The following is a 12071-nucleotide window of genomic DNA, read 5'->3' on the forward strand; positions in this document are numbered from 1 at the left end:
TATAAATATTGTGATCCATCGAAAGTGGAGGGAACTAAGTGCATTAGGTGAAGTTTAGATAGGAAATTCCACGACAATATAAAATTATAAAATTAATGCTGTTAATGTTTATGTTTCCCCAACAGCCAGCACTACGCACTGCAGGAAAACTAAAGGAAGGGAAAATTCAAGTGAAATCTATGCTGAAATCTAATGCAACAAACCGTGTTCAAATCCCAATAATTGCTTTGTCTATAAAGTGCAACATTTTTTACAAAGATTTTCTACTCTTAGAACGGCAACAAATTAATCCAAAACAAAAATCAATACAAATACCAAAACCAAAACACTTAGCACTTATCAAGGCCTAAAGATGGCTAAGCCCGCGACGGCCTCCAGCGTCTCCTCCAACAATAATAGCGCGGAGGCGGCCAACAACAACAGCCAGCCGAATGGGGGAGCCTATCAGGGCCTGCCAGAGAGCCCGGTACCGGCCCCGGCAAACACGCCCCTGAATCGTGCCATCAAGCACGACCTGTTCCCGGAGGTGACGTTCTGCAATCTGTCGGCGGAGGAGCTGGCCGATGGGGCCGGTCACAGCCGTGTGGTGCGCAGCAGCATCATAGCCATCGACGGGGAGGGGAACCTCACCTGCCTGATGAACGGTAGCCAGGTGAAGAAGCGCAAGCGGCTGATATCGAATGAGTCGGGCGACTCGATAGACTCCAGTTCGACGGAGAAGAAGACGCCGAAGATGCCCGACGGCGGCTACGGCTGGGTGGTGGTGTTCGCCTCCCTGGTGGTCTCCCTCATTGCGGACGGGCTGTCCTTCTCGTTCGGCCTGATCAATGCGGAGCTGCTGGAGTACTTTGGGCAGTCCACCTCGAAGACGGCGTGGATCTCGTCGCTGTTCTTCTCCGTTCCGCTGCTGATGGGGCCCATCTGGTCAAATCTGGTGGACAAATACGGATGCCGCAAGATGACCATCATCGGGGGATTTGTGTCAGCGGTGGGGTTCTCCATGTCCGCCTTCTGCAACTCCATCGAGATGCTGATGGTGACCTTTGGAATTATCTCGGGCCTGGGACTGGGCATTGGCTATGTCACTGCCGTCGTCTCCATTGCCTTCTGGTTCGACAAGAAGCGGACCTTTGCCACAGGCATCGGAGCCTCGGGCACGGGCATTGGCACGTTTGTGTACGCCCGCCTCACCTCATACCTCATCGAGTCGTACGGGTGGCGCGGCGCCACCCTCATCCTGGGGGGCACCATGCTGAATGCCTGTGTCTGCGGCGCCCTGATGCGGGACCCCGACTGGCTGATCGAGGAGAATCGTCTGGAGAGCCGCTCCCAGAGCGTGACCACCTTCTCAAACTCGAGCGTGTGCCTGGAGGAGATCAAGAAGCTGCTGGACACGGGCATCACCAAGGAGGCCGTTCTGGACAGTCTTGTCACGAAGAACAACACGGAAGCCAACCAGCAAATTGACGATCCCCTGGACACGGGCCTCAAGCGCTATCGCAGCGAGATCTTTCTGCCGACATTCCTGAGCATCCAGGAGCTGGACAGCATCTGTGAGGTGAAGAGCCTGAGTCGGCGCTCCCTCAGGCACAAGGAGGGTGTGGAGGCTCCGTCGCGTGAGAATCTTCTGTCCATGTCATCGGGAGCGGGCGGATATCCTCCGTCGACGGCCATTATTGGCTCGCCAGACGACACCCTAATGGGCGGAATAGCGCACGAGGCCATGGAGGCGGCCAAGAAGAGCTATCTGGCCTCCATCGAGACCCTGTCGCCATCGGAGAAGCGCTCCAGTCCCGCCGGCTCGATACGCTCCTCGGACGAGGGCTATCTCACCCAGAAGCACGCCAGCTCCCGCTACTCGCTCAACGAAAATCTCTTCATGGCCAAGCACACGACTCCGTCCATCTCCAACCTGAAGGTGAACGGTCTGCGCCACAACTCGGTGGACATTCTCAGCGAGGATATGCACTGCTACTACAAGGACGAGACATTCGCCCTGCTGGATCATGGCCGGCGTCCCGGCCCCACTGTGATAGCCATGCCCGAACGCGAACAGACGGCCAACAGTGAGGTGGCTCTGCGTCGCGCTCGGCTCGATAGCATCACTGGCATCCGCCGGCTGTCCAGGTCGAAGAAGCCCAGCCAGCACCGCTCCAATCTGCGCCGCAACATTTCGATTCGCAACTCCAACTTCCTCAAGGACATACGGATCCATCGCAATTCCATACACTACCGCGGGGCCATGCTCAACACGCACCGGTACCGGCTGCGGGCCTCCTCCTGCCCCAACATCTACCGCAACTCGATGACCACCATCGCCAAGGAAGAAGAAGATGTAAGTAGATGTAATTAGCAGTAGTCTCCCTCTCCCAGGGCCTCCCTTATCAGCGGTTCTTGGCTTGACAACAGTCAGCTGCCTATTGAGAGTTATCAGCGCTCACTCGCGATCGTCTCTCTCTCTCCCACTCTCCCACTCTCTCTCTATATTTGTACATAATTGGACTACACAAACATCGTACTACGCCGCCTGATAAGGTGTCCAGTTAGGCTTCCGTACTGCCTACATTCTATTTACATAATGAAAAACCCTCAAGGAAAAATGTTGGTTCTGCTTGTGCTTTCCCTTTCCACAGACCTGGTACGAGAGCTTTGTGGACACGATGAAGTCCGTCTTTGATTTCTCAATGTTTCTCGATCTGAAGTTCGCCCTCTTCAACCTCTCGACACTGTTTCTATTCATTTGGTGAGTATTCAACCCTACCCTAGCCTACCCACACGAAGCCTACAGATTAGCGAAGGCCTCGAATCTGCGCACAGCGCGAAGGAGAGCCAAATGCTAAAATTAATACTTATGTAGATGAATGCGCCATAATTGTACAGTTGCCAGCAGATGTCGCAAAAACACTTTTTGGCAGCTGCTCAAAATGTTGTTGCTATACAATGATTTAATTAACCGCAGAGCAACAAATGGATCAGCCATTAAATATGAATAGTACTCGCATAATCAATATTATCGATATTCAGCATATTCAGATCATAAATGTAGAATCTCGATAGGGAAACTGGTTGAAATCAATTCAAACCAATTCATCGGAACCTTTCTCTGATAACACTTCTAATCTCCATTTCTGGGCACGTACCGCAGGTTCATTATACCATATCTGTATCTGCCCGACTACATGAAGCAATATAACTACGATGTGAATGTGAGTGCCGTTCTGATATCGGCAATTGGCATTGCCCAAACGGTGGGCATGATAGGACTCGGCTATGTGGGCGACCAGCCCTGGATGAATATCAACATATGCTACTCCCTCTGCATGCTGGGTAAGTTGTTGGTGGATGCTTGTTTTAATCAAGGATCAATTCTAAAGCAATCTTCTTCAATCTTTCGTTGACAGTGTGCGGAGCCTCCGTGTTCTTTATGCCCATGCTAATGACCAGCTACAATGGCCTGATGGCCATGTGCGTGATCTTTGGCTTCACTTTCGCCAGCTCTTTTTCGTTTACGCCCAGTATACTGGTCAGTATTGTTGATTTGGATGATTTCACGTGTGCCTACGGTCTGGTGCTAATGGTGCAGGGTGTGGGCATGATAGCCGGCCCACCCATAGCGGGGCTTATATACGAGGCTGTGGGAAGGTATGTGCCACTATAGTCAATCCATGACTTATTTGTTTATAATTGAAAAATTTCATTATAGATGGGATGACTCCTTCTACTATGCGGGCATATTTATAGCACTCTCCGGCGTCTGCTCGTATATGATCGAGTTCTGTGAGAAGAAAGCACCTAAGGAGAGTGATAGTGATGTCTCAGAGACTAAAAAAGCTCAACTTTTACACTAGATTATTAATTAGACCTGAACCGATGGCGGACTTGGCCCTAAACCTCGATCAGGACCTGGACTGCTGGAGGTACTTGAATTCTGATAAGCTGTAGCCTAAAACAACAACAAAAAAGCATTAGCATTAAATGTTATCGAGTTTCTTATGTCAAATGGTCTTGCAGCCATAAAATCCGTGCAGAATTGTAACTGAAACTAAGCCTATTTCATAAGATTGTCTAGCGTGTAAGCCCAATAATTGACTTGATAAATAGTAATAGCTATACACAATACAAAAAACATACATGCTATATATAGAATTATATATACACCTTATATATGTATACCTAAATCTTTAGCCGCAATAGGGCAACTACTAATCAAACCAGTTGTAATCACATCTAAACAAAATGTTCAATTTTCAATCAATATCAATGCAGTGCATCACTGCCAGGTGCAAACGGGTCCCCTCAATTGTCTTCTTTATAAAGGTAAAAAACTGAAAAATATACCAACATATTGCCTAGATTTACTTGCCTTAAATTTCGTACGAATATTGATTACCGTACCCTAAAAAAGAATGAACCCTCAATTAACAACAAAGACAACAACAACCAATCTACATAAGTAATGTATGCAATAACAAACGATAAACGACAATTTCCAATCGACCTAAAAACTCTTAATTACTCGTAAGTCTTTGGCGCATTTGTCTTTAATGTTTAAAACAACATTAAATCTTGAAATCAATCAACTATAAACATTATATATATTTCAAGGCTAGGATGGAGAGATCCTGCCCAACAACAATCAATTGGGCATACAAATTAAACATTTTTGAATCCGAATACCCGCTCTTGCAGTGAGGCAACGATTTTATACCATTAGAAATTTATTGAATTTATTGAATTGTTCTAAAATTATAAATCACAACACACACGAGTAGAGTCGAAAAGGTCTCGCTTGGAAATGCAGAAAGTTCAAGTATTATTGAAAAAGAAAAATACATATTTATAGATATGGAGATATAAAGAAAACTCACCAAGAAGCACACTGAAATCTGGCTAGAACAGTTTTGTGTTTAAACATAGGCACACTTCAGTTTAGAATAGAGTAAAAGGCAGACCAGAACCTACACTATAGCGTAGTTTTTGTTGTTTTCGAACCCTAGCAAATATGTACATACACAGACAAACACACACATAAGTAAATTGCAATTATAAAATATTTACAAGAAATAAATAATTATCTAATGACACCATACTAATAAATTTTTGAAACGAAATCACTTGTGTACTCAATGCATTAATATTTCCACTTGGTTGGGGGAGCAGCAGATTCAGGCCAAGGTAAAGTTCCGCGTTTTATGTTGTTTTTAAATATTTATTATGTATGTATATTCATGATTCCGCATTGGGTTTTTCGGCAAATACAAATATTATAAATAATTTGATTTACGTTTACAGTTGTATATTTTTCGTTTTACTTTTGTGTTTCGTCTTTAATTTAATATATGTATGTATTTATGCATGTATATATGTAAACCTCGTAGAATACTAAATTGATCATTGAATCGCAGCTTTTACGTTTACTTCTATCCCATTTTGATGCATGTTAAATGTATCAATATCGTTTAAATAGCTCCCTTTCATCTCACAAGTGTTTGGATATTCTGTTATCGTTCGTTTTTGTTATTATTTTTGTCTAAACTTATGAATGTAAAGCCGATTGCACAAAAAAATCGAAACAAAGCAAATGCGTTGAGAAGGAAATATATAAAAAATATGCATATAATTATGTAGGTATTTAGATGGGAGGAAGGGCACGGCAGGCGGCAGACACCCATTGCAAAATGGGGCGGGACGTGGCGCGGCGTTGCAGGGCCTCACTGAAAACAAATCACAATGAGAGAAATTCACATATTTTCAGTGTGTCTATATATATTACAGATTACCCAGTGTATAACTATGCATCTGATCTGTCCTTACACAAACATAACTAGCAAACTAATTTTAATATAGTACACAAAAACATTTATATATATATGCATGTCTTGTTAAAGTTTATAAAATTTAGAAATCACGCACGACACGACACACATTTACGCATACAAATGTTTATATGTTATCTGTTATCTGTTTTGGTTTATTTGTTTCGATTCTCTCGTTTTGGTTTTTTGCATCCTGTTTGGTTTTTTAATTAAAACGTAGCTAAAGTGTAGTGTAGTAGTTTTGCTGTTGAATTTGAATGATTTAAACATTACGCTTAGTGTTTGTCTTTGCTATTTGATTTGCCTGTGGTTAGTTTACTTTTGAAGTTAGAAAACAAGATATCCGTGTCTCAACTAGTACCTCCTATTAGTTAGTCACTAGAGTAGCTTTTACACAAGCGGCTACGTCTATCCCCAAAGGTTGCTGGCAGGCATCTGCCGCTTACTCCTAGCAGCAGCCACTGTTTGCAGCGCCAGCTGCACCGCCAGATCCAGGCAGCGAGGGGTTTGTGGGTGAATGCTGTTGGCCGATTTTAATGCCGTTGGCCTGTGGAAAAAACGTGTTTAGAATAAGTGGTAGCAACAATTAAAAGCCGTGAATATTTACTTCATTGTTTATATCGAACACTCCCTCCTGTATCTTCTCGTAAATCTCTTTGGCGGTGTTGATGAAGGCCTCCTCCACATTGGCCGCTGTGCGCGCTGATGTCTCCATGAAGACCAGTCCATGCTCGCGGGCAAATGCTTCGCCCTCCTCCTTTTTTACCTCACGCCTCGAGTCCAGATCGCTCTTGTTGCCAATGAGCATGATAACCATGTTTGAGTTCGAGTGTTGGCGCGCATCCTCCAGCCATGTGGTCAGATGGTTGAAGGTCTCACGCCTTGTGATGTCGTACACCAGCAAGGCCCCAGCAGCACCACGATAATACGAGCGGGTGATTGATCTGTTGAATGCCAAAAATGATGTCACATCACATTGCATAACAAATGCGGATGATTATTGTTCTGGGAACTCCCACCTGAAAGCCTCTTGGCCTGCTGTGTCCCAGATTTGCAGCTTGATCTGTTTGCCATCAATGGTGATCATGCGTGCTCCAAACTCCACGCCAATTGTCAGATCGTGCACGGGCTGAAAGCGCTTGTCCGTGAACTGCAGCAGCAGACATGATTTTCCGACGCCTGAAGAAAACAGAGAAAAGTTAATTGGCAAAAAGGGAAAGTTTTTCGTCTGCCAAGTCGAATGTGATTCGTAATTAGCCTTTAAGTTGGTGAAAACACTCCATTTATTTGTATACTAAAAGAGATTAAAGTTTGCATATGGAGCCTGAACTGCCGCACTGCAGGAAAATAACCGACAACAACAGCTGGTAGATATCCTGTAATTTGTAATCCACACTGATAAGCGAATGTGGGGCGGGGGGCAACGCAACCGAGTCATTGGCAAAATCTCTCAACCAGTGGGGGTTGTTGGTTGAGTCAGCAGCAGGGTTTTCAATGCGTGGGGCTGTGGCAGGCGCCCCTCTGCTACAACCCCCGCACACTGTTAACTTCGTGCAGAGTAAACGCCCGCCTGCCTCTATGGCGTTGTTATGGTTTTATTGATTTTTCCTTTGGCTGCCCGACTCCTTGGATATTTTTATTTGGCAGCTGGAACTGGACAACACAGCGACTGTAAATGCATAAATGCATCTCCTGATTGCTAGACTCTTGGGGGCTTGACCCCGAGCCCAATGCGCAGTTGACTGTTTTGTGAGTCTACCTTTGTTTTGTTGTTAAGTTGCCCCACAATTTTTTGCAAATGGCAACTTTTTCCACTATATGGGAGGCTATTCAGTCCACACTGCCCAACTCACCAGTATCGCCAATGATAATGTATTTGAACAAATATGCGTAGGACATGATTGCAGCTGGTTGGTTTAGATCACACTTCTTTTAAACTAAGATCTCGTAATTTTACAATTAATACGCAATATTCTTGTAAGTTTTGTTCGTATTTATGATGACAGGTGTCAAACCATCGAGGGCACTATCGATAGTATCGATGTTTTGCTGCTATCCGCTACTATCGACGGTTTTGCGACTATCATGATAGTATCGAGCTACAGTTGTTGCGCTTTTGATATGTTTGGATTGGCTGCTCTAAAATACGAAGACAAATTTGTAAACAAATCGACAGGTGGCATCTAATTTTTACAATGGACAAGTTCCTAAAAGGTTTCAGTGTTTTTTTAATAATTATTTGAGCCCGATACTATAACGATAGTATCGATTGTTTTTTCAAAACATTCAACGTTGATATTCCTCGATTTTGATATTCCGTTTAATATTACTAGCTAGTTGGCCCTCTCAGCCCAAAACAAATAATTTTATCCAATTCCTCAATAAATTTTGCTTAGGATTTGCTAGTTTTCAGAATTGTTTTTCATTGGATTGTTTACATAATAAGGCACAAACAAAAACGGCCAAAGCATATAACGTAAATGTTGACTGATTGTGAGAGAAAATTTTGAAAAACCACCACGATTTAAGAGCGAAACATGTCGGTAGTTTTTGTGCGCCAAATGGAGTTTGGCGGTCATTTTAAAAGTATCTTAATATATTGAAAGTTAAATATTTGACTTGATTTGTTTTTTCGGTGCTGTCCAGTGTGAAATATACCTTCTCATTTTCTAATTACACCGAAAATATACCGAGGAAAAAACCAACTTAACCCTGCGGAAAATATTACTGTAAATGCTCATTATCTTTCACCTGAACAGCTTAAACAATTTTCAAGTTTCATAATATTCGTGGGTAAATTGAAATACCCTCTGGTCAACAATGGGTTAACCGTTCTCTGTTCATCATTGTGCTGGAAAAAACATCGAGACACTATCGAAACTATTGATTGTGTGGAAGTTTTTACACCTCCAACTGAACTGCAACTGAACAATTTAGAAAGAAAAAATCGAACGAACTTAAGCAGCGACCTAATTAACTGATTAAAATATAAGTTCACCAACTTTTATTCAGCAAAAACTATTCAGTGGAGTATTTCAAATCCGATCTGACTTCTGTATCGATAGCAAACTGCTATCGCTGCCTTGCCCATCCCTATATGTATGTATGTGAATTTTGTCAGAAATTTTCTCGCACAAAGCGAAGTGTTTTTTAAATTTAAATTAATTGATACGCGATGTGTAAACAGAAGCCCACTTAAATTGTAGAGCCTAGAGCACAAAGCTAGGCTAGCCCCACAACTGAAACAATTTAGTCGGGAGCTGTGTTTCGGGATCGAAGTTACTTTGTGTGGCCTGCTACTGTCTGGTTTTCTCGTCTCAGGCGCAGGGTAGGCAAAAGGCGTTGTGGATCATCGCGGCTGGAAGGAAGGTGAAACATGAAGATGGCTGACGGCTCGACAATATTGCGTAGGAACCGACCTGGTACAACATCAAAGGTGAGCTCACATAGAAACAAAACATACCATTCCGAAACCCTGTGCGTATATAACGCTGTCGTTTTCGCGCAGGACTTCTGTCGCTGGCCCGATGAGCCGCTGGAGGAGATGGACAGCACGCTGGCTGTGCAGCAGTTCATACAACAACTGATCAAGCGAGATCCGAGCAATGTCGAGCTTATATTGACCATGCCAGAGGCACAGGATGAGGGGGTTTGGAAGTACGAGCACTTGCGACAATTTTGCATGGAATTGAACGGTCTGGCTGTGCGCTTGCAGAAGGAGTGCTCGCCGTCGACTTGCACACAGATGACGGCCACCGACCAGTGGATATTCTTGTGTGCGGCCCACAAGACGCCAAAGGAGTGTCCAGCGATCGATTACACTCGTCACACACTGGACGGAGCTGCCTGTCTGCTCAACAGCAACAAATATTTCCCAAGCAGGTAAAATGCTCGTGAGAACACAGATCGAAATTGTTAATTGTTAATCAACTGTCTCCCACAGAGTTTCCATAAAGGAGTCATCGGTGACCAAGCTGGGGTCGGTGTGTCGGCGCGTTTATCGCATCTTCTCGCATGCTTTCTTTCACCATCGTCGCATTTTCGACGAGTTCGAAGCAGAAACGTATCTATGCCACCGATTTACGCATTTCGTCACAAAATACAATCTAATGTCGAAGGAGAATCTGATTGTGCCCATCAGCGACGGAGAGAACGCTGCACCAGGCGAGAGCGAGGCTTAGGCATCAGCAATCCAGTCATTCTCATAAAACAAAACACAAAAAAAAAAAACAAAAAACACTCACGCGTAGGCGCGCTCATACACACACATTTATTTATATTAACTAATAGCTTGAACATTTGTTTTTGCTTAACCCGATGAAAACGGATTTAACTCAAATGCAAACGCAAATCTTGTATGTATGTATGTAGTTTAAACGTCAAATATATAAAGCCACACATACTACATAGCGATAACTAAGTAACAAAGGCAAAAATGATAACAGATGATAACAGGCCCACCCCTCCCTAGCCCACTCCCCCATGCTAGAAACACCTGATCTTAAGTCCGCAATTATTCCGTAAAATTATATTACGATTATGTTAAACATCTTATTTTAAATAAATTATGTGTAGCTCTTCTTGTGGCCGAACCAAGACCAAAATCTCCTTCAACTCAATTCCTCTTGACAAAACACACAGACACACACACACACACACAACAATACGTGACTACAAACGACTACAAACTTTACTAAACAAACAAAAAAATAACCATATATACAACAAGAAAATTGCAATAAAAGAACGTACATACACACAACAAAAAGATAACTTATAGGTTTATTATATATCGCGCCACTCTCAGACCCATTCTCAGACTATATTAACCTCGAACATTGGCTGCTGTTTCACGATACGATCAAAGCTCAGGCGCGACAGATCCAGAGTGCTCAGCCTGCCCTCCAAGATCAGCTCAGAGATGGCTCGTCCCACCGCCGGCGTCTGTTGAATGCCATGGCCACTGAAGCCAGCCGCTATAAAGAGGTTACTGTAGTGTGGATGCCTGCCTATGATGCCATTGGCATCGAACGTATTGTGTTCGTAGTAGCCGGCCCAGCTGCTCTGCACCTTGAGGGCCTCAAAGCACGGCACACGGTGGGCGAGGGTAGGCCAGATATCAGTGTCGAAGTAGCCATGATCCACATCCAAGGTATCACAATCGGGCTCCTCGTCGTCACAGGGACTGCGTCCGCAGAGAAAGTTGCCGCCCATGCCATCGCGTCGGAAGTAGGTGCCATCGGGATCTACGGTCAGCGGCGTGGCCAAGCCAGGACCATTGTTGCCCTGCGTGCTGAACACATAGACATAGCGCTTTCGTGGCTCCACCGGCAGGGGGACGCGCAGCGATGCCTCCTTCGCCTGGGTGCTGCCAATATTTGCCAGTCTAGCCACCTGACCCGAGTGAGCTCCCGCCGCCAGTACGCAGGTGTCGAACTTCACAGTGCGCTGAATGCCATCGCCAGCATCCACCACTGCTCCAGACAAAGCCCCAGCGGCATTCCACTCGAAGCCCACCACTTCCCCGTGGGCAAACTGGGCGCCAAAGGAACGCGCCTGTTTCTTGAAACCCATCAGCAAAGCCCACGGGTCAAACCATCCCTCCTTGTCAAGGCCATAGCAGCCCAGTTCAATTTCGTCCGTGCACAGCCAGGGAAATTGCTTGCGCAGGGCCTCCGGACCGAGCAATTTGTTGCGGGCACCCAATTCGTTTTGCAGCTTGGAATTCCGTGTGAGGATTTCTGCTCCCTTGGCGGTGGCCATGATCAGGTAGCCGTGCGGCTGGAAACAGAGATCCACATCGCCCAAATGCTTTTGGCTGTTCATAATAAAGTCGTGGCCGCAAAGTCCCATTTGTATGTTCTCCACCAGCGAGAACTGCTGCCGCACTCCGCCCACCGACAGCACGGTGGAGGCCTTCGTGTACTGCAGTTGGAAATTTGTTGGAAATCAGTAATCAAGCCGCAATCTAGTCTCTCCTACTCACACCATGATCGCGCTCCACCACCAGCACATTGAACTTCTTTCCCCGCTGCCGTGTCTTGGACGTGAGCCAGAAGGCCGAGGAGGCTCCCATGCCGCCGCCGCCAATGATCAGGACATCACAGCTGTTGGGCAGAGCATCGCCGTAGGCCTTGCTGCTCAGACAGCGTAACTGCTGCAGGGCACCGGCAGCGGCAGCCGATCGCAGAACTCGTCCAAGGGGCAGCATTTTTCACACTAACCGACGCGACGGTGTGCGTTGCATCTCAACTA

General features: G+C 45.3%; 4 protein-coding genes across 5 annotated transcripts; 2 read left to right on the forward strand and 2 right to left on the reverse strand.

Annotated features, from left to right (window-relative positions):
* Positions 1-339: 339 nt before the first annotated feature.
* On the forward strand, positions 340-4343 carry LOC111081650 (monocarboxylate transporter 14). Its single transcript, XM_022377766.2, has 5 exons — positions 340-2335; positions 2634-2743; positions 3146-3327; positions 3402-3642; positions 3704-4343. Exons 1-5 carry the CDS (start codon positions 353-355, stop codon positions 3846-3848), a joined length of 2661 nt encoding a protein of 886 aa, XP_022233458.2. The 5' UTR covers positions 340-352; the 3' UTR covers positions 3849-4343.
* Positions 4344-5507: 1164 nt separating this feature from the next.
* LOC111077697 (ras-related protein Rab-2A) lies at positions 5508-7836 on the reverse strand. 2 transcript variants are annotated; one of them, XR_002608184.2, is made up of 5 exons: positions 7670-7836; positions 6836-6995; positions 6424-6760; positions 6178-6363; positions 5508-5714 (listed from the first exon to the last, which is right to left on the reverse strand). XR_002608184.2 is itself a non-coding variant. In XM_022372068.2 (4 exons), exons 1-4 carry the CDS (start codon positions 7713-7715, stop codon positions 6265-6267), a joined length of 642 nt encoding a protein of 213 aa, XP_022227760.1. In that variant the 5' UTR covers positions 7716-7836; the 3' UTR covers positions 5508-6264. The 2 variants fall into 2 exon arrangements, 1 of the variants encoding a protein (XP_022227760.1); XM_022372068.2 differs by having other exon boundaries at positions 5508-6363.
* A 1085-nt stretch (positions 7837-8921) lies between these two features.
* On the forward strand, positions 8922-10475 carry LOC111077689 (MOB kinase activator-like 4). The gene is made up of 3 exons (XM_022372057.2): positions 8922-9252; positions 9325-9698; positions 9760-10475. The coding sequence occupies exons 1-3, from the start codon at positions 9193-9195 to the stop codon at positions 9995-9997; spliced, it is 672 nt and encodes a 223-aa protein (XP_022227749.2). The 5' UTR covers positions 8922-9192; the 3' UTR covers positions 9998-10475.
* Positions 10476-10569: 94 nt separating this feature from the next.
* LOC111081656 (FAD-dependent oxidoreductase domain-containing protein 1) lies at positions 10570-12055 on the reverse strand. The gene is made up of 2 exons (XM_022377772.2): positions 11803-12055; positions 10570-11741 (listed from the first exon to the last, which is right to left on the reverse strand). The coding sequence occupies exons 1-2, from the start codon at positions 12025-12027 to the stop codon at positions 10632-10634; spliced, it is 1335 nt and encodes a 444-aa protein (XP_022233464.2). The 5' UTR covers positions 12028-12055; the 3' UTR covers positions 10570-10631.
* Between the last annotated feature and the right edge of the window lie 16 nt (positions 12056-12071).

The sequence above is a fragment of the Drosophila obscura genome, unplaced genomic scaffold (assembly GCF_018151105.1).
Source record: "Drosophila obscura isolate BZ-5 IFL unplaced genomic scaffold, ASM1815110v1 contig_25, whole genome shotgun sequence".
NCBI lineage: Eukaryota > Metazoa > Arthropoda > Insecta > Diptera > Drosophilidae > Drosophila > Drosophila obscura.